The following is a 16,849-nucleotide window of genomic DNA, read 5'->3' on the forward strand; positions in this document are numbered from 1 at the left end:
TGTTGTCGTTTTAATTCGGGTCCTATTCACGAGCGTAGTCAGGATTTTTTGTTAGGGGGCGCAGAACCGACGTGATTGGTCAGTTGGTTATGTTTTACTATTGTTTTACTTGATCTAAGGGAGGGCAGCTGCCCCACCCCCTTGGCAACGCCTATGGTCCTATTGCATGCAAAATCCTTTAAAGGAAAAAAAGGCTGTATTTCTCCAGTAAGCACCACTGAATTAAAATAGGCTTACTTTCGAGTAGACATGGTAAAGACTGTACTGGATAAGAGCGTAAGAGCGATTCATGCAAGTGCTTGTTTGGTTGTAAGTCGCTTTGGGTTGCCTTGGGCAAGATAAAGCGACATGTTGTCGCCGTCATCATCATCATCATTCCCTGCAACTCAATGCACTATTCATATTGCACATTAGAAGTAAGAGCTCCTTTAAGCATCAGCTGGGTGTTCAGTTACACACAGTTACACTTCACTGACTTGCACCGTTAATAATAATAATAATAATAATAATAATAATAATAATACTGGAGGCCTTGAGCAGTGTTTGCATTTGAAGAGTTCACTTGTGAATGTTTAAAAAGCTAAATCAAAGCAGGATTTCAACCCCTCAAAAATGAGATCTGAACAAGAGCAGGAAAGCCTCTCTATGTTCCGTTTCTTGGCGGAGTCCAACCACTGCTCAGTGACTGTTAATGGAAAAAATCCTTAATTTCTCAATCCAATGCGATTTTCACGTCAGCCAAAACGGATTTAAAAACCCCTTCCTTTGGGGGCACCTTGCCCGCAACTACACGATGAGATGGATTCCTTTTCTTGCTTATAGTTCGCGATAGTGGTCGTGGTGTCGCTTTTCAAGGTGCCCAAAGACCGACGTTTTTACTGCGGAAGACGACCTCGCACGGTCGCCTCTTCAATTTTTCTTGTATCTGCGGTCGAAGGCAAGGAGCATTGTGGGGAAACGAAAAGGTAGAGGTCTACATATAGCGCTTCCTTCTCAAACTGAACCGTTCCCCCTTAAATTTACAATGGTAATAGGGGAAGGAGGTCCGCTCTAGGAAGGCTCAGCGCTGCGGAGGGCAGACCCTGCTCTGAACCCAAAGGAAACCCCAAGGAAGAGCGACTTCCGATCCAAACCGGAAGTTAGTCCTGCGTGCATCCTTCGCAATCTCTATGGGCCTGGGCCGACGCTTTCCGGCGGCGGCCGATGAGCATTGTGGGAAACGGGAGGTGTCATGGCGGCGGCGGCGCTTTGCCGCCCGTTCTCGAAGCTCCTGAGGTTGGCTGCAGCGACCTGGGGCGGCTCGTCGGCGTCCTCTCCTCCCAGGTGGGCAGCCGCCGGGCGGGAGGCGGGTGGAGGGAGACGCCCTGCGACCTCCGCTTTACCGTGTTCCTTTTATTCCTTGAATTTCCCCCGTGCCGAGTTCAAGCCAAGCTACTTTTTCAATGCTTAATGTTTCATTACGTTTTATATATATAATAATATTAATAATAATTTATTATTTATACCCCGCCCAAGCTACTTTTTCAATGCTTAATGTTTCATTGCGTTTTTTATATAGATATTATTATTATTATTAATAATAATACTTTATTTATACCCCGCCCATCTGGCTGAGTTTCCCCAGCCACTCTGGGCGGCTCCCAATCAAGTGTTAAAAACAATACAGCGTTAAATATTAAAAACTTCCCTAAACAGGGCTGCCTTCAGATGTCTTTTAAAGAGAAGATAGCCGCTTAGCTCCTTTGCATCTGAAGGGAGGGTGTTCCACAGGGCGGGCGCCACTACTGAGAAGGCCCTCTGTCTGGTTCCCTGGAACTTGGCTTCTCGCAATGAGGGAACCACCAGAAGGCCCTCGGTGCTGGACCTCAGTGTCCGGGCTGAACGATAGGAGGGGGAGATGCTCCTTCAGGTATATAGGACCGAGGCCGTTTAGGGCTTTATGTTGGAAGCCAACCAGAGTGGCTGGGGAAACCCAGTCACATGAGCGGGGAACAATTAATAAAATTATTATTGTGTTATTATTACTATCTGTTGATGGATGGCCATCCTGACTCGGCCCCATACACACAGCTTGGAATGGAAGCCGGTTGAAGTTAAACCCTTCGAAGACAGAGGTCCTTTGGCTGGGTCGGGACGATATGGGATTGGGGGGCAACTCCCATCTCTTGCGGGGGCGAAATTAGTGGCAGCACCGTCTGTTAAGAGTTTGGGTGTAATCTTTGACACCTCCCTTTCAATGGAGGCGCAGATTGCAGCTATAACAAAGGCGGCATTTTTTCATCTCCACCAAGCTAAGCAGTTGGCTCCTTACCTCTCTCGCCCTGACCTAGCCACTGTGATCCACGCGACGGTCACCTCCAGACTGGATTATTGTAACTCACTCTACGTGGGGCTGCCCTTGAGACTGACCCAGAAACTCCAGCGGGTGTAGAATGCTGCGGCGAGACTCCTCACGGGGTCCTCGCTGCGGGATCACATTTGCCCAGTGCTATACCAGCTGCACTGGCTCCCGGTGGAGTACAGAATCAGGTTTAAGGTGCTGGTTTTAACCTTTAAAGCCCTGTACGGCCTAGGACCTTCGTATTGACGGGACCGCCTCTCCTGGTATGTCCCACAGAGGAACTTACAATCTTCAAACAAAATCATCTTGGAGGTCCCGGGCCACAGAGAGGTTAGGCTGGCTTCAACCAGAGCCAGGGCTTTTTCGGCTGTAGCTCCAATCTGGTGGAACGCTCTGTCACAAGAAACTAGGGCCTGCGGGACTTGACATCTTTCCGCAGGGCCTGCAAGACAGAGCTGTTCCACCTGGCCTTTGGCCAAGGCACAGCCTGACCTCCTCCTTTGGTAATTCTTCACAGAACTTTAGCCCAATGGTTACCATCAATTTGATTTGAACTGATTTTATAATGAATTGATTTTAGAATGCTGTATTATTTTACTGTTGTTAGCCGCTCTGAGCCCAGCTTCAGCTGAGGAGGGCGGGATATAAATAAAGTATTATTATTGTCGCCAGTTAAGGAATCCGTGAGGGAGAACGTTGGTTAACTGTTTTTGTATTTTTAACTCCCCCTTTCTCCAACTTGGCGATCCAAGTACTGACCATTCTGATCTCACAGGGTGGCAATAGGGAAACCAGTAGGCTCACCATTCTACCACGTTCAATGAGGTAGGTGAATCATAGGGTTGCAGAGTTGGAAGGGACCACGAACGTCATTCCTGTAATGCAGGAATCTCAGCTCAAGCATCCGCGGCGGACAGCCAAGGGAGGAGAGTCCACCACTTTCCAAAGGAGACCGTTCCAACCATCCAACAGCTCTTACTGTCAGAAAGTTCTTCCTGACGTTGAGTTGCAATCTTCAAAGCTGTCTTCAAATATCTCACAAGTTCTGTCCCCATGGAAGGATGGAACTGGCTTGTTTTCTCCTGCTCTGGAGGGTAGAAGAAGAAGAGTAGTTTGGATTTGTTATCTCGCTTTATCACTACCCGAAGGAGTCTCAAAGCGGCTAACATTCTCCTTTCCCTTCCTCCCCCACAACAAACACTCTGTGAGGTGAGTGGGGCTGAGAGACTTCAGAGAAGTGTGACTAGCCCAAGGTCACCCAGCAGCTGCATGTGGAGGAGCGGAGACGCGAACCCGGTTCCCCAGATTACGAGTCTACCGCTCTTAACCACCACACCACACTGGCTCAAACCAATGGCTTCTACGTTGCAAGAAAGGAGATTCCGACTAAACATCATTGCAGGGGGTTGCGGTCGCTTCCAACTCCACAGTTCTATGATGTTATGTTATCAAAGTCCAACTGTGTTCAGGGAGTTCGATTTGATTTGTATGCAATAAATTGCAGCCTTCCCTGGGGGGGGGAATGGGCTTCTATAGTATAGCTGTTATGTAGACTAGCTTGCTAGAGGGGTCACCCACCATACGGTGTCCAGATCTGAAATCTCTTGAGTGTCTAAAGAAATATCTAGGTTTCCTCAAAAAGTGATTTTAGTTCAGATATTCGGTTTTTAAAAACCACTTTAAACACTTCAAACATTTGCTTTAAACTAGGTAAATTTGTTTATATGAAATTGTAGAATAGGAGGGTCCTTGAAAAGTCATCTAGTCTGATGCAGAATATTCACTGCTACAGCATCCCTGATAGGTTTTGTGTTTGTGTGCCTATATCATTTTGTTGTTTTTTTAAATAAATCCTTTTTTTTTTGTCCTTCAGATTCATCCTTAACAACCTGCACAAGAATGCCACAAAAGTAGAAACAGTCTCTCCCTGTATGTTGCTTCATACCTCCTTGCCTCGGAATGGGCTGGAGGAATTTTTTGATGACCCCAAAAACTGGGGAAAGACAGAAGTCAAATCTGGTAAGATACTCAGAATCTGTTTATCTTGACTCCCCTTCTGGCCTCCCACTTTGTGGGTATGTAAGCTAGGTGGGATTGTAAAAGTTCAATAGCAGCACATTCTGTGCTGGTGTATATCTTCATGTGTCTGTAAAATCACTGTTCAGGTGTACACTCTTATTCAGAATATGTCACCTGAAGATATCATTATGTCCAATAATATGTTAGCATTATTTATATTTAATTCTGTTCATTTAAAAATATTTGATTGTACATGATAATGATTATACTTGATAATGTTGAGGAATCTTTTGTATCACCTTTTCTAAATTTCATTTTTTGGTGAAGCTTTCATGGGTACAAAGCAGATTTCAGTCTGGTTGGGTCCTTAGAATAGTTCTCCATATAGATTTGAGCAGTCACTGTCTCCCTGCCAAAACACTGATGCGCTTTGTGGATTCCACAGGGGATTCTTGGACAGTAGAACAGCTCCGAGGCAAGAGCAGTGAGGATTTGCACAAACTTTGGTGAGTATATTTCAGTGTATCTAATGGCTTGTGTTTCTTTAAAGTTACTGTACTCGTTTCATCCTCGTGCACAATATTTCAAGAACTGCTTGGTCATGATTTCAGAATTCAGGAATATCCTCCTCAGTCCAGTTAAAATCAACACTGGGGAAAATCTCAGTGTTAATCCATTAATATTATTGACTCAGATTGCTCCCAAAAGTCATAAGATTGCGGACATTCCCACCACATGTGTAATATAGTTGTGCACTTACAGCCAGACACTTCAACACTTAACATTTGTTTCCATAAACATTCTGTTCAACCTGGCAGGAGTTAAATATTGGTACAATAAAAGCTTGTACTGTTTTTCCCTTATTGATAAACTTAGTGCAGATTTTTACTGTATGCCAAATCTTAAATCATCTCAGTTCTGGCATAGTAAATACCACTTGTTTTTCTCACCTTATCCTGAAGACACACTCCTTTTTACTTAGGTCAATCAATAATTTGTAGGTTTTTGCCAAGAGGCCTTTTGATTTATTAGCTGCCATTGTGATTTCTCATGTTGTCATCTTCCTTACCATATACTCGACAAAAGATTCCTTAATTGAAAATTCTGAAAGCATGGAGTACCTAGCCTCCTGTTTTTTTAAGCTATCTCATTCCATGTTAGCAAACTTTCATCTGTTAAATCCCTAAATTTGTGTATACCCTTCCCCCAATTTACAAACTCTGATGGCTGATTTCTTGTTAAAAACATTGAGTGACTTTAAGATGAATGCTAAGGAGGGAAACTTCTGGGCCTGATTTCATCCTATAATTATTCCAAGTTTTCACCATTTGTCTTAGAAGCAAAGTTCATTTTAACTTGTCTTTTTCCTCTGCTAGTTGTGACACTCACTGTCCCTATATCATTATAATTTAGCCAAGAAGCTGTAGACAGAGGTGGCTGGACAAAATTTCACACATTTCAGAAAGCTCTATTGAATTGCATGTGGACAGCCATAAGGTGCATTTTGAGAACTTTTGCTTCCACTTTAGTTTAAACGTAATTTCTCATATGACCCAGAACCAACTAACTCTGGTTACAGTTAACCATAGTTATTTTCAAACATGCCCATTTCAAATCACAGTTTAAGCAAACCACAGTTAAGATTAACCACAGTTCTGGGTCCAGCCAACATGGTAAGCAATAGTTAATCAAAGGCAGAAGCAAAAATGTTCAAACTTCACCTCCAGCTACATGGGAGGTGGAAGAATTTCAGCCCCAGCTTCTCATTGCTTATTGACATAACACTAAACTATGACCTGTTTGTAGGGCAAACGAGTCCCAGTTAACAATCTGTTAGTACTTACCAATATGTTCTTTGACTTAGGTACGTCCTGCTTAAAGAGCGAAACATGCTTTTAACGTTGGAGCAAGAAGCAAAACGGCAGAGGCTGCCAATGCCAAGCCCAGAGCGATTAGATAAGGTAACATGATGCCGAGGTCACTGCTAGTGTTCAAAACTCCTGTTGGCCTAGGTGCATTTTGCAACAGGGAATTTCATTAGCGCAAGCAGTTTCTGAGATCTGGGTGCAGTACTGTGGCTAAGATTTCAGATTAAAACTATGAAGTGGAAGGAAAGAAAGACCTTTTTCTGCCTCCCCACTTCCAGCTACTCTCTGAAGACTGGAGAAGAGACCCTCTTAAGAATATTAGGGAGGTGGGCAGGGGAAGGACTAGACCATGTGAAAAATGAACATCATATTTCAGCTGCAGTTCATTCAATTTCAGCTTTGTATACTTGTTATATAAAAAAGTGTTCCTAGACATTCTGTTGCTGCACCCATAACCTAGGTTTAAGGTGCCATTTAGCTCCCAGCTTTCATATCTCAGTTTCTAACCTGGACGTGGACAACCCTTTGTTCTTTGTAAAGGAAGCAGCATTTGCAGTTCTTCCAAAGACTGTTTACAACTTTCACCTACATTTATGTAGGAGTCAAATAAGATGAAGCAAGTATTTAAACTTTCCCTAATTCTATTAGGCTCCTTAAACACTTGATTTGCCCTCACCCTCCTTGTATTTTGTCACCAACCCTGGCTGCGTGAGCCCTGGCAGCGAAGGAGTGGGTGCAGGATTCTGAAGCAGTTTCCAGTTGAATTTTTTTCTGGTGCAAGTACACATGGTAAAATGAAATACGGTGGTACCTCGGGTTACATACACTTCAGGTTAGACTCTGCTAACCCAGAAATAGTACCTCGGGTTAAGAACTTTGCTTCAGGATGGGAACAGAAATTGTGCTCTGGCGGCGTGGAAGCAGCAGGAGGCCCCATTAGCTAAAGTGGTGCTTCAGGTTAAGAACAGTTTCAGGTTAAGAACAGACCTCCGGAACGAATTAAGTTCTTAACCCAAGGTACCACTGTAAGTCTGTAAGTAAGGGATACGAGTCACAGAGAGCCTGGTTGTAGTTTCTGGTGAAGAGGTTCCACCCAACAGCAGTGCTGCCAACGACAGTGTAGTTATGGTTCAGGTTGTTAAAGCGCAATCCATTGGCAAGTTCTTGGCGCAGACTCCAAGGAAAGGGATTTCTATATATTTCATAGTTCTCATTCCAATGGGCCTTTCACAAACACATTTCCCAGCAAAGTGTGGTTTAGTTTGTAGAGACAAGAAAAACCTGCTAAGCCCATGCACATTCTACAACAGAATGCCTTCCATGTTTTGGACTACAACTCCCATCAGCCGTGACAGCTGTGCTGACTGGGGTTGATGGGAGATGTAGGCCAAAACATCAGGAGAGCACCAGCTTGGGAAAAGCTGGAGGTCCCCTGGGCTCAGACTCTTTCACGTGGATTGGTGGCTTTGGAGCTGAAACACTCTTTTTGTGGTCTTCAGGTGAAAGATTCCATGGACAGAATGGATCTTGTCATCCAGGAAAGGGAAGACGCTTTGCGGCTCTTACAGACCGGCCAGGAGAAAGAGAGACCAGGCGAATGGAGACATGACTTCTTGGGCCGTGTATTTTGGTACAAGGAAGAATTGGTGTTTATCGAACAGCATTTGTGTAGTAGGGAGAGCATATACCAAGCATGGCTCCGTGTAGAGCAGACACTTTGTACACCATTCCACCTTCAATCATTGGCTTCTCCATCTTTTGAGCTAGCAGAGTTAGGAAAGACTTCTACCTGAGACCTCAGGGAACCACTACCAGTCCGAATAGACAGTGCCGCTGGGACATGCAAGGAAGCGCTAAACAATGTGGAATGCTCCTTTTCAGTGTCAGTCACCCAACATTTTTTTTCTAATCCCTCTGCCAGCAGATTTTTAAATACTATTTCCTAACATCCAGTTAGCATTCACTGGCCAGTGAGCATGCTTAATCCTCACTGGGTTTTGGGTTGGGGAGGGGAGGCTTGTTTCCTTCCCTTTAGTTTTCCTTTCCCCCCTAAAGTTTATTTTTGTACTTCTATAAGCCTGGTACTGGGAGCAGCTCAAGACATTTTGCTGCCTGAGGCCAAGGACAAGAGAGATGGTGCCCCACATCCCATGAGCAGATGCCAACTGGATTGCCAGTTGAATCTTACCTCCACACTGGGACAGCATCCTTCATCACACCTGAGGGCAGCAGGCTAGCTTTTAAGGGCAGACTTCATAGGATACCCCATAATTGCCCAACTCTGCCTAATAGTAGGGCCAGCCCTGCTCATGCTGCTGCCTTGTGTGTAGTTACTGCCTCTTTGACCACATAAGAATCCACACCTACTTTAGAAATAAGAGGGTTTGAGGACTGGGTTGCATGGACCAATGACGTGGTGCAGTGCAAGGCAGTTTCATATATTCAAGCAAAATGTATTGTGGAACTCCCCGTTTAAGTTAAGAGCGAACAAAAAAAAAAAGTCTCTTCTACCATTTGACGTTCTTAGCTTTCTGGCACATTTTCTCTGTAAGCTATTCAGAGCGGGAGGGAACTTTGGATGTATGGGGTGGAGTCTTCCATTATGTGCTTTGCAAGCAGGTGAGGGCTGCCTTTCACGTACAGCCAGTTCAGTTTCTAAAGGGCAGTGGAGGCTTGGGAAGGCTGGTTATCACTTTGCCTTTCCTTAGTGCAGGGGTCTGCAACCTGCGGCTCGGGAGCCGCATGTGGCTCTTTTACACCTTTGCCGCGGCTCCGGAGCGGATACTAGCGAGGGGAGGAGGTGCATTGTGCGCCCCGAAACTCCCCACTGTGGCGGGCGCTGTACTGGCTGTGACGTTGCATGGGGGCAGTGCGTGCATTAGTCACGCACTGTCCCGACGTCACCTTCCCGGTTTTGCGGCTCCCAGTTTTTTTTCCTTCGGAAAAAGGGTCTAAGTGGCTCTTTTTGTCTTAAAGGATGCAGACCCCTGCCTTAGTGAAAGTGGTGGTAAGGAGGGGGGAGTGCTGCTACTGCCCTAAAATTATTAACCTACCATTCTGCATTTATCATCTGAAACCACCAAATAATTTGCTAAGATAAGAACTGGTCAGGGCAGATCAGCTACTGATGGTGAACTAGGGACTGATGCTTGTGTGTGTGCTTTGATGTGTTTTAGCTAAAAATAGGCTCTAAAATGTTGTGTAATGTATCCTGAGATTTTGGGGTGGGAAGAGGCAGCTAGACATAATTATGAGCTTTTCAAAAGAATCTCATCTCACACATTCCCCTTGTCTGTCATTGGCAGGTACACTTTTAGGGAATGGCCAATCCCTTGGTACCTAAATGCAAAGCATAACAGAAAGCGGTTCTACTATTTGCCAAATGTCATTCGCTTTAACAGGTAAGACCAGCAGCCTTTAAAACCAGACCCTTTTATATGTCCTCTTACCATTTGTCCTGCTTTGCTGATTGTCTGGGAGAGCTACGAGATCGCCTTGCGCTACATGTGCCTGCTCGACCACTTCAATCGGCAGAATTGGCACCACTGCAGGTGTCACACAGGTGTCTGCGTTTGTAAGAACATGTTTAGTGTGGCAGCGGCTATACTTTGGAACTGTTGAGCTCAGGCAGACGCCTTCACTGTACAGTGGTGCCTCCCAAGATGAAATTAATTCGTTCCGCAAGTTTTTTCTTCTTGCGAGTTTTTCGTGTTGCGAAGCACGGTTTCCCATAGGAATGCATTGAAAATCCTATGGAAACCGCCTTCAGAACAGGTCCGGGGACAGTCTGGGGGGGGGGGGACAAGGGCTTTTCTTCCAACCGCCAGCGTTCAGAAGCTCCAGGGACAGGAGCGCTTTGCTGCCGACCGCCAGCATTTTAAAAGCCCCCGCTGTCCCGGGGTGATTTTAAAATGCTGGCGGGCGGCAGCGAAGCCTCCGCTGTCCCGGGGCAATTTTAAAATGCTGGTGGGCAGCAGCGAAGCCTCCGCTGTCCCGGGGCGATTTAAAAATGCTGGCGGGCGGCAGCGAAGGCTTCGCTGCTGCCCACCAGCATTTTAAGATCACCCGGGACAGCGGAGAAGTCTCCGTTGCCCTGGGGGCTTTTAAAATGCTGAGGGTCAGCAGCGAAGGCTTCGCTGCCGCCCGCCAGCATTTTAAGATCACCCGGGACAGAGGAGAAGTCTCCGCTGTCCCGGGAATGCAGGTGGGGGGGGAGCAAAGACTTTTGCCCCCTGCCACCCTTCAGAAGAGGTCCAGGACCTCTTCTGAAGGCCGGCGGTGGGCGAAAGTCTTAGCTCCCGACCGCCAGCATTTTAAAAGAGGTCCCCGGAGATTTCCCTATGGGCTTTCTTCTTGCGAAGCAAGCCCATAGGGAAATTCGTCTTGCGGAACGACTCAAAAACGGAAAACTCTTTTGTCTTGCGAGGCGTTCGTCTTGCGAGGCACCACTGTACTCTCTTGGGCACCCACTAAAAACATTGTTGTATACACATTGTTGTATATAATTGTAAATAAAACAAACAACTTATACGCTAACTTGCACTGGTTGGTTTTCTCCTGCAGACTCAGACTTGAACAATATTTGCGCAATGAATCAAGGAAGAGGAATATGCAGAAGCAGAGAGAGAAGCGTTTACAGAAACAATTCCCTCATCTTGGTGCTCAGTCTCAAAGTTAACGTGAAGTTGGCAATGTTTGATGGAATTGTGGCACAAACATTCCTCCTTCTGATCTGCTTGTAAATGGACAAAGAGTAAGGCAAAACATACCATGTGATGTAAAACAAGTTCATTTCCGCCCCTACCAAAATAAAGTTGTTTCATCTTTCTTGTAAAATATTTGTTCTTTCATAGACTTTGTTTGTCAACAACAATTTAATTAACTGTTTTCTATGTCATGGCACATACCATATTTTTCACCCTATAGGACGCACTTTTTCCCCTCCAAAAATGAAGGGGAAATGTGTGTGCGTCCTATGGGGCGAACGCAGGCTTTTGCTGAAGCCTGGAGAGCGAGGGGGTCGGTGCGCACCGACCCCTCTCACACTCCAGGCTTCAGGAAGCTATCCGCAAGCCTTGGGAGCCCGGCAGGAGTTCCCACCGGACTCCCAAGGCTTGCGGACAGCAGCCTGCAGCCCGAAACCCGGGGAGCGCAGCGAGGCGCACCCCGGGCTTCGGGCAGCTCTCCCCAAGCCTTGGGAGCCCGGCGTGACTTCCCGCACTACAGCGCCGCGCTCCCGGGCTTCGGATAGCAGCAAGCTCCAGAAGCGATGGCGAGGTTCCGCAACCTCGCCTTCGCTCCCGGACCCCCAGCCCCGAGGCTGAAAACGAAGCCAGGACAGCGAGCGGGATCCATCCCGCTCGCTGTCATGGCTTCTTTGCTCTTTGGGGCTCGGGGGGAAATAATTTTTTTTCTTTATTTCCCACCCCCCCCAAAAAAAAAAAAAGTGCGCCCTATAGGGCGAAAAATACGGTAGTTTGTAGTTGCAGTCACAAAGAAACAGGTGTGCTCTAATTAAAATCCAGATTGGCTTTTGTGAAAACCAGTTTCTGGTCCTCATGTTGAGTTTACCTAGCAATTCTACTTAAAAGACAGGAAGGTTTCGGGGGTCATGTAGAGCTCTCTGGCCCATGCAGCTGCTGGGTGACCTTGGGCCAGTCACACTTCTTTGAAGTCTCTCAGCCCCACTCACCTCACAGAGTGTTTGTTGTGGGGGAGGAAGGGAAAGGAGAATGTTAGCCGCTTTGAGACTCCTGAAGGGGAGTGAAAGGCGGGATATCAAATCCAAACTCTTCTTCTTCTTCCATGAGATGATCAAAAGTTGCATAAATATGCACAATTTATGCAGCTGGGCTGGATTTGGTTCAGGTCTGTTAATCTTAACCCCAGTTTTTGATGCAAGTAGCATGGGCACCAGGGAAGCAAAAAGTTAAATGATTCCTATATTCAAGGACCATCCCTCCAACTCACACAAATAGAACACTATTACTGCAGATCTAGCAAACAGTAGTATTAAAGGCAGGGATTAGTTCAACCAAGAACTGAATACCATCCATTCTCCCCTCATTTAATGAGTTGTGTGAATGTAAAATATAATTTCTCTGAAACAAACACAAAGGGACTCTAAGACAAACTAGAGGAATTTATTAAGGCCAACGTAACAAGGAAGACTAGTCTGAAAGTAGACACATTTCTCAGAAAGGCAGGAGATTACATCCACAGTTTATAGCTTCGTTTCCAGTGGGGGGACGGGAATTTTGCAGAAAATATATATCTATACAAAAATTATAAAAAGAGTTTGTATAAGAGTTATTGCATTTACAAAGGATGTGGGCATCCATCTGCTGTGACAGAATGATGTTGGCCTTTTAAAATACCTATGGTTTGTTAAAAATGGGAGATTGCAGAATGCACAAAAAAGTATACATTTCCTACAAAAGAGACACAAAACTTTTGATTCCTGAGTATGCTAAAGCTATCCAATATTAGAAGCGCTGGGGAAGGCAGCTGTCTTTTTTATAATAAAAAAAACCAGGGTTTTATGGGCATTTTCTTTCTACACATTGCTTCCCCCCTTCTTCGTATTCTTGCTTGGAGATCCACATCTGCTGGAAGGTCCCCTGCAAGAGACAAAACCAAAGATGGTAGCCTTTTCTTCGAAAGGATAGTGCAGCGTATGAAACGGAAACCGTAATGACAGGAAGCTGAAAAGAGCTATTGTTCTCATGTTGGACTTGTGGAACTCCTAGGTGTCCAACTGGCCAGCTGGAGTCCCACAATATCCACAGGGAACCACATTGGTTGTCACTGCTCTAAAAATGACAAGCAAGGAGAAACGAGGATGTTCAGGTCTGGTCTTGTTTCTCAAGAAGGCGTTTTGAAATAGTAATCATGCCTATAGTAGTTTCTAGTGGGAAAATTGCTTTACTGTTCCTATACACACACACACTTGGTCCATCAGATTTCTCCCCATTAGCAAACTTTCCCCACTGGTGTGAAGTCTTACCCAAATCATCTTGGGTAACATTTCTGAGCAGCACTGCTTGCCCACCAATCAAGCCTTATCGATCTACTAACCAAAGAAGCCAAAATGGATCCACCAATCCAGGAACTAAACCTTCGCTCTACTGTTGTATTGTTCGCTATCAACTTCAGTCGCATGCTCTGAAATCAAAAGAGAATAAAGTATTTATTGTTATTTTAAATTGTATATGCCTAGAAGCATTATCTTTCTCTTTGAACTGGTTGCAGTTCACCAGTCTCATGTTTGGCAGGAGCACTGTTCCAATAGCCAAATACCTGCACACATTTAAGAAGTACAAGGAAAATGTTCGCTGTTTGGTAGCCACTCACCGGAGGTGTTTTCTGAGACAGTTCTCTATTTAGTCTGTCTGTAAAGCTCTGTAGTAGGGTGTTCCCTCCTGCTACAATCACACTCCCATAGAGACCCTGGAGAACAAAGGCAGAACTCATTATAATGGTACTTTTTCCTCTGTTGCCCTTCATAACACAGATATATATATTGAAAGAAACAAGTCACAACTTCACTCTGCTGATAAAACAGTGTAAGAAAAAATAACTAGCATGCTTGAGACCTGTGAGTGGTTCCAGTGTAGAAGACACAAGAAATGAACTTTCCCACTAGGTAAATTCTTCAAAGCTACATAGGAAGTCTAGATAATTCCATACTAAAACCCAGTTTGGCAGATGGGAATATCTAATTCACCAGCCTGAGAAATGAATCTAGCATGGACGTTAATATCTATTCATGGACTTTCTACGTTTGCTCATTCTTCTGGGCAAGCTGCTGACAGAGGTGGTGAAGATGACGGGGGGGGGGGAGAGACAAAGCACCAATACAGAATGTGGGTATGCAGGGAATCAAGCTGTGTTGGACCATGAAGATGGCTGTTACCATAAAGCACCAATGCTGCAGCAAGCAAAGGCTCCAGCAGCTCAGTCAGCTGCTTGTGGCTGGAAAGCCAGACAGGATGTTTGTGACTGTTGCCATGGGAACAAAGGGGCAGTCCATTCTGTACTGAGCACCGGATGTTAGCTCAGTGTGTGTGTCATATGACCCGTACTGGAAGTACATGGGTGGAGTTTCTTCTTGCTGTTGTCGAGTGCAGACGTGTTTCTCTGTACTGATATGAGAGACAGAAATAAAGGATGTAAATAGTTTTCTGTCTGCTTCTTTCCCCTCCTGGGGGACACCAAAGGGGAGAGACAAAGAACGGTGTGTTCCTCTCACACATCTGAGATGAATCGCCGGGACCTCGCCTGCTTATCAGCAGAGTGGAGACGCGGGGAGGTCGACAGGAATATCTGCCGGTGCCTACGCTGTGGCACATTCCTCTGACCCAGGCAGAATTCCAACAGTGGCAGCCTTCGGATGGTTGCTGTCCATCGGATATCTGGATGAGAGGCTGGTGAATTGTCCTCCTCTGCTCCATGGAAGCCTGATTTGAGAGGCTGTTTCTCTGCAGCCAGAAGCTGACCAGAAGAAGCTGACAGCCAAGCCGATGCTCAAGGTATGAGACTTCTAAGGGCTTAAAAGTGTGAATGCAGAATGATTCATTCTCTGCTTCACGGAGAGCGAGTGTGGGAAAGCAGCTCCAACTAAGAAGAGGCCTGCATTCCGGGCATTCTTGTGGTTTCCTGTCCGAGGAAAGGAATGCGCTGTTGCTAGGCAACGTCCTTCAGAAGGCTGTGCCTCAGAGAGGAGAAATGGAAAGTTACTCGAGAGGGCTGGACAGTCAGACTATGCTTCAGAGAGGCGTAAACAAAGTTTGTTATGACTAGGTCCTCACGAACTGCTGGAAGGGACTTTCCAACGCAGCCAGAGTCAGAGTTGCCAGGTGTCAAGAGAGTAAACAAGCCAGCTATTGGATTTTAGAGGCTTGTGTTTTAGAGTCAATGCAAGGACTCAAAATGGATGCCAAGAAGGGGGGAGGCTTGCCTTCTCCACCCCTCCTGACCAATGACAATTATTCATCTTGGTCTGTAAAGATGAAGGCCCTGCTGCAGAATCAGAGACTGTTTGGGGTGATTGAGAATCCCATCCCAGCAGCACCAACGCGTGCTTGGGAGTCACAGAATATGAAGGCTAGGACTGCTATAATTCTGTGTGTCTCAGATGAGCAGCTTGTGCATATACAGCATTTGGAATTTGCGCAAGAGGTTTGGAACACGCTGCGTACAACGCATCAGAGAGATGCTGGTTCTTCAGCGTTGCTGTATTTTGAGAAGCTGACCAATCTGAGATTAGCGCCTGATGGAGATGTTCAAGCGCACCTGACAGAGATGAAGTTCCTGCGTCAACAGATGGTGGAACGCAATTTCCGTCTTCAGGAGGAAGTGTTTTGCTTCATGATGATAAACAGCCTGAACCGCACCTACAAGGTTGTTGCCAGTCAGCTTGGTTCGCTACCTGCTCAGGATCTGACCGCGGAAAGAGTGTCTGCCGTCGTCCTGAACGAACACGACAGACTTGCTGCACTGGAAGTGAAAGACAGAGGGAGGCAAGAACAGAGTTCAAATCTTCCCACTGCTGAATCTACTGGAGAGCATGCCGTAGCATTGAGTGCCGTCCGATGCTACAATTGTGGACAGACTGGGCATCTACAGCGGAACTGTAAGAAGCCGCGACAGTCAAAAGGAGCCAAGAACAGCTCTACGAAGCCTGAGGCATCAAGCAAAAGCCGTACCAACTGCCAGGTGAAACCTGCAAAGGCTATGATGGCGAAAGGAACCACGCCAGAAGTTGGGAACGCATTCATAATCGATACCGGCGCCACGAAGCATCTCTGCCCACACAGAGAACTGTTTTCGACGTTGAAGAAGCAAAGCTTCACTGTGAAACAAGCCAACGGTCAAGAACTGGAAGCGACCGGAATTGGAACTGTGTATCTTGAGAGTCTGAACTTGACTATAAGTGATGTTTACCTGGTTCCAGAACTGAGATTTAATTTGCTGAGTGTGTCGCAGGTTGCAAAGAAGGGACTAAAACTGTACTATGATGCTAAAAGATGCAAGATCTACAAAGATGGAGAACTGTTTCTTACTGCCAAAGAGAAAGATGGACTGTATTTGTTGACTTTTGATCAAAGTGATTACATGAAATGTAATACTTCTGATTCTAACGAAATTTCTCTTGCAGGTGTGACCAGTGTGAACACCAGGAAGGTGGCTAAGAAGGTCCACAGAGCATTTCAGCGGGTGTATGCTGATGTGATTGGTCCTTTAGAACCATCTAGAGGCGGTGCAGAATATTACCTTGTGTGTGTTGATTGTTACACTAATTATTCTTGGGTTTATATGATGAAGAAACCGCAGGAAACTTTAGAAAAGTTTCAGGAGTTTTGTGACAAGGTTAAAAGTATGCATGATGCTAACATTGATTGTCTTTTCACAGATGACAAGCCAGTTTTTCTTTTACAGGATTTCCAGAGGTTCCTGGATGAGAAAGGGATAAGACACAAACTTGCTACTTCCGAAGAAGCATGGAAGAAATGTGTCTGTGTTAGGGTGAACAAAGAATTGCAAAAGGGGATGCATGCGCAATTGCTGAGTTCACATTTACCACATGATTATTGGGCCGAATCTTTAGCGTCCTATCTTC

General features: G+C 45.7%; 2 protein-coding genes and 1 long non-coding RNA gene across 5 annotated transcripts in view; 2 read left to right on the plus strand and 1 right to left on the minus strand.

Annotated features, from left to right (window-relative positions):
• LOC309533422 overlaps positions 1–16,849 on the plus strand; it is an 83,785-nt gene that overhangs the window by 53,673 nt on the left and 13,263 nt on the right. The gene's annotated exons all lie outside the window — the stretch shown is intronic.
• Positions 1,164–16,849, plus strand: part of MRPL47 (mitochondrial ribosomal protein L47) — a 65,925-nt gene continuing 50,239 nt past the window's right edge. For 2 of the 3 annotated variants that reach the window (XR_014220108.1, XM_082224651.1), the window contains exon 1: positions 1,183–1,323. Coding sequence is in view for 2 of the 3 variants with exons in the window: in XM_082224651.1 (XP_082080777.1) it covers positions 1,232–1,323 (92 nt within the window). In the remaining variant the exon portion in view is untranslated. Of the gene's footprint in view, positions 1,324–4,214; positions 4,361–4,805; positions 4,867–6,224; positions 6,322–7,727; positions 7,859–9,533; positions 9,630–10,791; positions 11,065–16,849 lie in introns of those variants that run through there. The other variant, XM_082224650.1, reaches the window with a different exon arrangement.
• ACTL6A (actin like 6A) overlaps positions 12,351–16,849 on the minus strand; it is a 32,176-nt gene continuing 27,677 nt past the window's right edge. Inside the window, exons 12-14 of the mRNA XM_082224464.1 lie at positions 13,582–13,677; positions 13,306–13,392; positions 12,351–12,848 (exon numbers count right to left, since the gene is read on the minus strand). Of these exons, the coding sequence (XP_082080590.1) occupies positions 12,768–12,848; positions 13,306–13,392; positions 13,582–13,677 (264 nt within the window). The 3' untranslated portion in view covers positions 12,351–12,767. The remainder of the gene's footprint in view (positions 12,849–13,305; positions 13,393–13,581; positions 13,678–16,849) is intronic.

This window comes from Podarcis vaucheri (assembly GCF_965113315.1).
Source record: "Podarcis vaucheri genome assembly, chromosome: 5".
Taxonomy (NCBI): Eukaryota; Metazoa; Chordata; class Lepidosauria; order Squamata; family Lacertidae; genus Podarcis; species Podarcis vaucheri.